Source organism: Dermacentor variabilis, chromosome 2 (genome assembly GCF_050947875.1).
Source record: "Dermacentor variabilis isolate Ectoservices chromosome 2, ASM5094787v1, whole genome shotgun sequence".
NCBI lineage: Eukaryota > Metazoa > Arthropoda > Arachnida > Ixodida > Ixodidae > Dermacentor > Dermacentor variabilis.
Window position 1 is genome coordinate 92,450,832 of NC_134569.1, and position 10,132 is coordinate 92,460,963.

The 10,132-nt window shown below is 41.8% G+C and overlaps 1 protein-coding gene across 2 annotated transcripts in view; it reads right to left on the reverse strand.

Moving 5' to 3' along the window:
• Positions 1 to 6,186, reverse strand: part of LOC142572308 (gamma-tubulin complex component 4-like) — a 40,486-nt gene extending 34,300 nt beyond the window's left edge. Inside the window, exons 1-5 of one of the 2 annotated variants that reach the window (XM_075681314.1) lie at positions 6,134 to 6,186; positions 5,470 to 5,605; positions 4,853 to 4,979; positions 3,981 to 4,150; positions 574 to 710 (exon numbers count right to left, since the gene is read on the reverse strand). In XM_075681314.1, the coding sequence (XP_075537429.1) occupies positions 574 to 710; positions 3,981 to 4,150; positions 4,853 to 4,979; positions 5,470 to 5,544 (509 nt within the window). In that variant the 5' untranslated portion in view covers positions 5,545 to 5,605; positions 6,134 to 6,186. Of the gene's footprint in view, positions 1 to 573; positions 711 to 3,980; positions 4,151 to 4,852; positions 4,980 to 5,469; positions 6,018 to 6,133 lie in introns of those variants that run through there. The other variant, XM_075681313.1, reaches the window with a different exon arrangement.
• Positions 6,187 to 10,132: the final 3,946 nt, after the last annotated feature.

A 10,132-nucleotide genomic window follows, 5' to 3' on the forward strand; every position in this document is an offset into this window, starting at 1 on the left:
CACCTAAATTTTAAAAAAATTTCTTTGAGAATTGCCACCAAGGTTAGTATGCAAAAGTTTAAACGGCATGAAGCTGCTGCTGTTTCAAAGGTGTGTGTAGTCGATCTTGAGTGCCACTACAGTAAACTAACAATCCACATGTGGGGGGAACAGCTGTTGCTTTCTAAGTTCGTTTAACAAATCACTATGTGCATCGAGGATGAATACATAAAGAGAAAGCAACATGACACAGCACTGAGCCTTTATCCTGATACATATCTAATTAAATAGAGACAATGATATTAAAACATAGTACAGTAAAGCAATAAGAAGATCACAAAGCAAGAACAGATGTCCTCAAGTTTCTCTGTTGTTGCTATGCACTTTTCTGTTTTTCTGTCTTTTTTTGTGAAAAGAACATTATGTTCCATTGCACTAGGTTTGACAGTGTGAAAAACCAGCGTGTAAAACCTTGCCATTATATTAACTATCACTTGATGGCAGATTTTATGCTCTGACTCACAGTGAGCAAAAAGAAAAATGCAATAAAAGTTCTAATCTCCTAAAGAGGGTGCTCAAAATGTGCAGACTCACAGCGACATGCTTTTCTTAGCAATGGGGAGCGCTGTAGTGGAAGCCTTGTGCAGGGACTGAAGGATACTGCAGCCATGCACCTTACCGGATTCAATCTCGGCTACCAGGTCACGCAACTTCAGAAACAGCAAGTGGTACTGCGTACAGGAAAAGTGCACGCAGCATTGTCATGTACCATGGTTGTTAAAGCAAACAACGTTGAAAGTCAGGTATTGGCCGTAGTAAAACCTTTACAGCTGCCAGCTAACAGTTGGGGACCACAATAAATAGATAACACTGGGTGACAACATAAAAAATACAGAACAGATTCCATCTACGAAACTGTGCTGCACCTGCCGTCTGTGCCTTCATAGCTCAAAACAGAGCTCCCATGAGGTGCTGATTAGGGGTCTTTGAACAGCTAAATTTTCAATTCAAATCGAATAAGAATATTCACAAAACATCACAGTTGAATACTGAATTGAATACCGAATATTTTTTCATTTCTAAACAAAGTGAAATATAAATGTTCGATTATATAAATAATGTCACATAATAATATAAATGTTCTATTATATAAATACAAATGCTTTGTTATAACCATGTTCCATCAAGATGAAACACGGGAACCTCCATCACTAGAGGCCCATAGAGTGCTCTGTTTGTAACAGCACACATCATTTTAAGAGAATGTAAACATGGTGACAGTGTCCAGATAATAATTTGTTTTGCCTAAATGGAGAAAACAAATTCGTAAGCAGCCTAAAGGGAAGACCACCCTTACTGAATCACTGGCAATTATTAAGCAGAAGTCATTAAATACATCATGTGTTTGCTGAGCAACTGGTGCCTCTGTGGAGCAACCATGGTTTTGCTGCAGCAACATAATTCAGAGCAATCACCAGTTGCACCCGTCTTTCTCAAGAATGCTCTGTAGACTCCAATAAGTGTTGTTATCTCTTACATTTGAACAAAAACAAATATTCAATAACTTTGAATTGCGAATTCTCAAACTGAATATGAATCAAATAGCAAAGGCTATTCCATTTACATTCAAAATTTCGGATATTCACGCTCCCTTAATGCGGATGCTGAAAGAAGCTCATCTCGGCCGAGACGTCATGGATATAAGCGAATGTAATTGGCTGGCATATATATATATATATATATATATATATATATATATATATATATATATATATATATATATATATATATATATAAATTCTCTTTGAGTTTGACAGTGGTGTATTTGCTGTTGCATTCTTAGGTTGCCACTGACTAAAGTTGCTAACAATGTAGAAGGAAAACGCTCAAGTAAAAAAAATATGTATATAAGGAGAAAGGGACTGATAGATGTTAACTGACATAGCTTTACCAAAACCTAAAATAGCATATCAAAAAAAAAAGAAGAAAGAAAATTGTATACCTGTTACATCAGCTTTACAGAAACTGACTCGGTATTAAGTGTGGCATGATAGAAGAAGGAACAGGAAACTTGTGAGTCATTAAATGTCTTACAAGATTAAACCCAGTGTAAATGCCCTAAAAAAAATTGCAAGGGTAGGTACTACCACCGTTCCGTCCAAAGTTCTAGCATTGGTGAATGCTTCAGTAATGCTAGAGGCCATGTGGCATATCCCATATTCTACATTTTCCAGCACTTCACACTGCTTCTGGGTAAGGAGGACTTTCATCCTTGCCATCCACAACTTTGGAATCTCAATAGCCTAGACAGCCAAACCACACTACAATGCATCAACACTGATTATGCATGCAGTGGTCTAAGAATCAATTGCTAAAATCACAAAATATACATGAATGTCTAGCACATGTGCACATGATCCTGTTAGGAAGCACATTGCATTGCACTGGTACATAACAGTGCCTCTTACTTAAGCACCTGTTCACAAAAAGGTAGTGCCACCTCGTGGGTGTAAATGACATGGTAGTGGAAGGTGTGAGGAAAAGGATAGAAAGTTGGACGAGTTGGTATGGTAACATAATCTTGGATGGTAGTGCGAAGTGGCACAGACAGAGACTAGAAGCAGACAGGATGAGCTGTCTGCTTCTAGTCTCTGTCTGTGTCACTTCGCGCTACAATCCAAGATTAGGGGTGAGGAAGCACTGCACTATTGAAATAATAATAATAAATAAATAAAGCCAAGAAGTGCCACATCCCCTTTATCATTTCTTTTCCTGCTTGTCTACTCACTACTGTTTTACTTCGATCTGCACTTCTGCTTCCACTCTCGTGACAACAGTGCTACCTCAGAAGTTATATCAAATGCCAACCAGGTGCTGCTGAAATTCGGTCTTACAGAGACTTCGTAGATGGTGTTGAGTGCAGACTTATCAGTGCTTGCTTGCATGCTTAAGTTCTTGTATGGTGTTGTTTCATCTTTCACTATACATCTGGAGTTGGACACAGGCCTGCAGCCAGAAGAACTTCTCCAGCCTTCATTAAAGACATCTCTATCTTACTTTATGATTGCAACCTTCAGATCATCTCCTGTGGTTCAAGTCATTCCTTGTACCATTCTTTATGCTCACCTTACCTCCCGCTAAGTGATTTCATGGCTTTCTTTTTTGCACACTAAGACTCCCTTTCCACAGCTGCATATCCTAAAGGGAAACTAAAAATGCAAATGATTTCTTCTTTATCAGTAAATTACCCTTCTATAATATCAAAAGCACCACTCTTACCACAATGAAATGCTTGGCAATCCAGGAAAAGCTCAATAACAAAAAACTGGTGGTGATGCCTCCTTGAAATTCCCACAGCAGCTTGCTGTGACGTCATGGTTTTAGACAGTGGCTTCTAGGGCTCAGTTAATTATTTAGTGGTAAAGATAGACTACATTGTGTTCTAAAGGAGCCAAAGATTGAACAAGGTGAGTTTTGGGAACTTTTGCAGAACCAACGCGGCCTAAATACAAAAAGATAATTACGAATCTGTGACATCACAGTAACATACCAGCATTGAGGATTGAGTGCAAAATTCAAAAACTGGAACTTTGACCTTCATTTTCTCCTCTAATAGTCAATCTATTATTTTGAAATTAACGAGAACAGAGTTGTCAAGGAGCACCTTATCCATCTAAACTGATTTAGTGTTTTGCTTTAGTTTCCCTTTAAGGTGTTCTGATTAGATGGAGTGTAGAGACTTAAAATTATTGCAAGGTATAGGATGGGTTTGGAGTTTGGACACTAAATTCCTGCATTATACAGATATAGATGACATTAAAAAGAAAAAGAAGACAGCAAGCCACAAGCAGGCTCCAGTACACAGCTTAATAGTAATACAGAGAATCAACATCTATTAGAACATACTGACATTCTGGCCAAGACATTATCTGCTGTAAGAAGAGCCTGCTTACAGAATTTGGATATCCCACATTTTCTTGCATAAGAAACCAACTTTATACCTTTTCAAGAGCCTCTTGAAATCGCATCAGAGATATCTGGTATCCCTCGAGAACGTCTTTCTCAAGAAGAAATAGTTCCTCCGAGTATTGATGCAGGACTTTTTGCAGCCCTGAGCACATTGCGTGCAGGTAGAAGCCACGTCTGAGTGGAGTCTCACCTTCCTGACTATCTGTAATTGACAAAAGGAGTACCCATTATTCAAGTTACTGCTTAAACATAAACAAAACTGATTCCTCTACAATCAGGAATAATAATAATAATAATAATAATAATAATAATAATAATAATAATAATAATAATAATAATAATAATAATAATAATGGTGATTTACATCCAAAGCCGTACTTAAGCTATGAGACACATCACAGTGGAAGGCTCTGATTTGGCTATCTGAAGTTCCCTAGCATGCACCAAAATGCTTAAATGTACGTTTGCATTTCAACCCCATCACAATATTGTGTCCACTAGAGCCGGCACTTGACTCCGAAACTTTTTAATCAGCAAAGCAACACCATATCCACCGAGCCATGTCGCCATACATGACAGCTTGTCTCGCTATGCTATGAGTTATAAATTAAGGGAAACAAACAGCTGTGTTGTGCACATCGCACTGTCTCGCAGCTGACATGTGCAACCAGTGTGCTACTGCTCCACACTAGATGCTTAATAGAAGGCGCAAGTCTGGTGGTTAACTATCTACATCCCCTATGAAAAATATGACCATATTTTACTGCCACTATGCGCTATAATCAACACAGAGCAGCGAGTAGGTGCCAACTGTCCTCGTAGGAGAACTGGGGCAATATTTTCTTTTGAGATAACCCCTGCAAATCTCATGCTAGTTCATATTATTTTATAAAAAGACGATTACCGCTAGCGATGAGACCGCGGTAAGTTGAGATGAATGTTCGCAAGTACTTGACATGGTAGCCTAGAGCACAAAGCTTATCCAGAATCGCTGTCTCGGATGGGTGCAAAAAAGGAAGTCCCTTGGTGACCTGCAAGAAATTGCACACTAATTAGTGAGATATTTAGTATATTGTAAGACGATCGCCTGGTACGGTCATTTCACGAGGAATACCTGAGCTCATTTATACGCACTACAGAGCTAATATTGTTTTATGCATATACCGAGTCATGAAATATATATATATATATATCCTCCTCGACTTTTTACAGCCGTTCTTGCTCATCGATATATTGATGCTGCATGATGTGAAGAAATTGAAACTTACGATCAGTGCTCAGTTCGATCGTTCCGCAAGAAGTATCACTTCACTGAAAAGCATTTCTGTGTCGGCGCTGAGACAGTTCGTATAATACGCGCCAAGACTCAACGAGATAATTCTATCAGTGCAGATGTCGTTAATCTCAAGCTCCCAACTCATCGTGTCTATTTCAACTACCGTGAATGGTCCTTAGAAAGTGTAAAAATAAGATTTTGCATACAATCATAAACTAAATGGCAAGCTACTCTGATAAAATTACCGAAAAAGTGCCTTCTCTTTCCACAAAAATGCTTCCTGGGTATCCATTCAAAGCAAAAAGCAGTTCGTGAAGCATCTTCTTGGTTTTTGCTGAAACAGATGTTACAAAACTTGAATAATCAACAACTCAATTTCAGCTTCAAGGCTAAACCCCATTAGCGCGATTTTGTGCGCGACAGCGACGAGCGACGGGTTTGCGCGACGGATCAGGCCGTCGCTTGAACAGATCGCTCGGTCTTGTCGCGCGGTCGCACGGTTTTGCAAATCTAGAATTCGTCGCTCGTCGCCCGGAAGTGCTATGAGCGACTAGCCAATAGCGCAAAGCCGGAACTGGATGTACGTAACTCCAGTACTTCCGATTGTCGCACGGAACGAGCAAACGATTGAATTTTTATAGGTGCAAGGATAAGAACCTACTGCAAGACTTTCAGAAATATTTTATGCTGCTTTTTACAGTAAAATACATCAACTTAAGTTAATAAAGCACGCGTCACGCTAGTTTCGGCGCCTATATTGCTGCCCTCATACCGGCAACACTGGGGAGACGTCGCTCGAAGTCGTCGCTCGCATGGGGTGCAACTTGTAGGCGACGAGCGAACGCGACAGCCATCTCCATCGCGTCGCCTGTCGCTGTCGCGTGCAAGATCGCTTGCATGGGGTTTATACTTCACAGCTTCACAGAGGCGAAAACGCGTACATGATTGCCGCCATAACGAATTAATGTTGCTATGGTTACGTCGCTTCCATCGTTTCGAACATAGAGTTTCTCACTCTATGGTTTCGAACGCCTAAACGCGCATAATCAGTTAAAAAAGGTTGCTTATTATTGTTCAGGTGCTATAAGAACAATTTTTTGCACTATTTATAGTTTATTTTTTAGAACAAGCAGACTTAATGCGATGGTGATACCCATATACCTGTCTGCCTGTGAGATGCCTGCCGCGTCGCTAGTTTTCCCAATGGAGCGAAGGTTCCCGTAGTTCAGAGTAATCGCGGAGAGACGGCGCTCGCAGCCAATCCTACTACCAGGCCTGACTTTTGCCAATGCAGTTCTATGTGTTAGAACAGAGACCCGGCAACAGTTGGAAATTAGGCAACGTGGTGTGGGTAGGCTCGCTCTGGGAGCACATGGCAAGACACCAAATCTTGGAGTGCAGGGGGATCTGGGATGGTCTTCTTTCGAGGGCAGAGAGGCTAGTAGCAAGATAGCATTTGAGGAGCGATTGAGAAAAATGGGGGAAAATCGGTGGGCTAGGAAGGTTTTAAGTTACTTATACACGAGGAATGTTGACATGAGATGGAGGAAGCGAACTAGAAAATTGACAAGCAAATACTTGGGCAGTAGGGGGGGGACAAGTAAGGAATCATCTGTCAAGAAAAAGGTTAAGGAGACAGAGAGGGGTATGTGGAGTACAGAGATGCAAACCAAATCGGCATTGGAGACATACAGGACGTTTAAGCAAGAAATAGCCAAAGAAAATATTTACGATAACTCTAAGGGAAGCTCATTGTTGTTTGAAGCCAGGACATGTGCACTGCGGACTAAAACGTACCGAGCCGTACCGAGAGGAGATAGATTTGGTGTGCGAGGCGTGTGGAGAGGAGGAGGAAACGGCTGAACACCTGATACTTGCTTGTAAACAACTTCACCCTGCAGTTGAATCTAACGGGGAACTATTCAAAGCTTTGGGTTTTAAAGACAGTGAAAGTAGAATAGACTTTGAACAGGTAGAAATAACTAAACGGAGACTATCTGATTGGTGGATAATATCAACGCAAAAGTAAAGGAGTAAATACATAGGTATGCATGCATATAGAACCATTAAAGGCTAGGTGGCGCGCGCCGCCGCCGCCCGATTCAAAGGGTTGAGCCTCAATCATCCATCCATCTATCCATCCACTTTCTGTTGCAGAGGAAGTGACGATTACTAGGCTTGCGCGCGCTCGACCAATGGCTTGACGAGAGACTAGGGTGGCTAGACACCCTAGAGAGACCGCGGGTCCAGCGTACGAGACGCCAGCCTCCGGAATCGCGAAAGAAGCCGCTAAAATCTCGGAGGCAGGGCCACGTGATTTAGGTTTGTAGCGGTCACCGCAACTAGCGCTCGCAGCCGACTCGGGTGGATAGGTGGATAGGAGGAAAGGGGTGATGGGCAGGAACCAGCTTCTCGGCTCGCGCGGCACGCATCTATAGTAAAGGAGGCATGCCTGTGGCATGCTGTGGCGCTGGCGAGTTTCGGTTCTTACGATCGTTTGCGAGAACTTTCGTGTACAACCTTAGGGAAGTTAGAAACTGCGATTTCTCATGCCAGTGCTAGAAACGTGCGCACGGCGAAGTTATTGTCGGGATGTATACAGGCTTTGTTCAACTATATGGCTCAAATTACGCAACCTTAAAGCGTAGGTGTATCACACGTTCACTGCAGACATGCTGCCGACCGTCCAGCGGCATAAAAATAAGTGGTTCTTTATCCTACGATATCCCCGTTGCTGTCAGCCTTCTCTCAGAGCTTGTCGGCACGAAGCTCGCGCAAGCTTCTTGCAAGCATGTGTTCTTTAAAAGATGAATGTGGGAAGTATGTAAACATAACACAAATGTATGTGAACGTAATCGAGCTGCGCCTCGGAACCGGCAATTAGCGTGCGCTGCCGGTAATAATCCATTTCAATCAGTTTCGGTTTGTTTCGGGCAATGAGACTTCGGAATAATGATGATGCTTTACGGCATGTTACCTTGCGATGACGATTTCATTGGACTCGCTTTCATGAAAGCAACTCTACGAATTCGTCGCGACCCTGAATAATATAGCCTCGAAGTCGGCTTCTCCGCGCGGCACGCGACACACTTTTGCAGCGCTGACACCTTTTTCGCACGCGATGCGACAGGTGCGCCCCTTGTCTCTGCACGCACCTGGCGCGCTCTCAAGCTGCGCTCAGTGTTGGCTCAGTCGCGTAGGTCAGGGTCAGGCTTCTGCGTAGAGCGGGGAAGCTGAATGCTGCAAGCACTTAATTCGAACTCGCAGCGACCGGCACGCTTTTGTTTGTCGAACTGTTTTATATATATGTTACAATGTAGTACTACTGAAACGATAACTACGAGAGGTGCACTATAGTTGGCGCTAGAAACTGCGTTAGCGACTAAATAGAGGTACGAATACGACTTGTTCATCGTGGTTTGACGGGCGGAGCGGACCACGAATCGCTCTCTGGCCATGCGTCACATTACTGTGAAACTAGCATACGTGTTCTTAGCTTTGCTATGATGCATGCTTCGTGCTTACTGTATCAGCTTAGAGGACTTCCTCACTGAACTCTATTCGTATACGTATCTCATTCGTATAACAAATCATATATAATTTGTTGAAAGATATCCGTCGGCGTTCTCATTTGGAATCTCTTATGAAAGCTATTCCGTGGACATCTAGCTACCAGTTAGATTCCTTTGCACCGTCCTCCATTTCCCTCTTCATTACACCGAGTTGTACTCCTATTTGCGGACCTTCGCCAGTCTGCCATGCAGAGGTTAGTTTTTTCCGCACAGCTCTATCGCCTAGTGGCTGAGCTCCGGCACAAAAAGGCAAAATAAATAAATAAAAAGGTGAAGTGGGATATAGGGAGATCTCATGTCATATTTATGTTTAGGTAAGGTTACCTAAGCACAGATCAGCTTAAGTTGCATTATCCACTGCTTCTCTTACCGAGCAGGAATTTACATCCTACTGAAATTGCCCTCTCCTTATATATACTTTCTTGTATTACATATGTATAGCTATTTTTACGGACAACCGTTTCTTGCCCCTCTTGTGATCAGGCGATGCTGGTTAATTTCACTAACGAGAGGAATTGGTAAACTTTATAACATGAAAAAGTCATGCCATTTATCTATGGTGACAAGAAAATTTTTATGTTTATCCTCTTGTGCCCGAATTACATGGCTTTCATAAAATTCTGCAACCTTTATCAGATGACTGAACTTTGAAAATGCTGCTCTTGCATATAGCCACCCATAAATTACAGTTCTGTGCAACAGGCTGTAAGCATCATATTGTAAGAGATGCTTATACTGCACAAGTGCATTGTACTGAGACAGACTTTTCCATGTTTCACAATTTTAGCTACACTGCCAGAAGTGCTAAATAGTGCTAGCTTAATTGTTTGCAGTCATATTTTGCAGTGGTGATATGCCTGCAAGCATTTCCTATGCCTGCAATTGTGTATGTGTATGGCAGCCTCAAAAACATCACATTCAAGTTTCTGGAATTTTTTTGCGTATTCCGTTACGAGGAGACAAAAAACAAATTCACTGTGTTGTGTGAATGAATATACTATCACACGTACCAACACCGTCCTGCCCTCTGTGCCATACCATGATATATGGCAGTATGTCGGGCATATATATATTGACACTATCACTTCAAGGTGCAGCTTCTTCCCTTTCTATACTCTTGGCAACATAAAACAAATTTAGTTTGGCTTACTAAACTCCATTTCATTTACAAACAGTTCAATTTAGTTCTTGCAATTAGCACCTGTATTAATAATTTTTGACGTCTTGCACTATACACATTATTAATTGTGTGGTTAGCTGGTTGACAGGCACTTGTCAAAAGCAAAACGAGAGGGCACCAAATGTCAAACAGTTACTGCATAGACAATGAGATCAA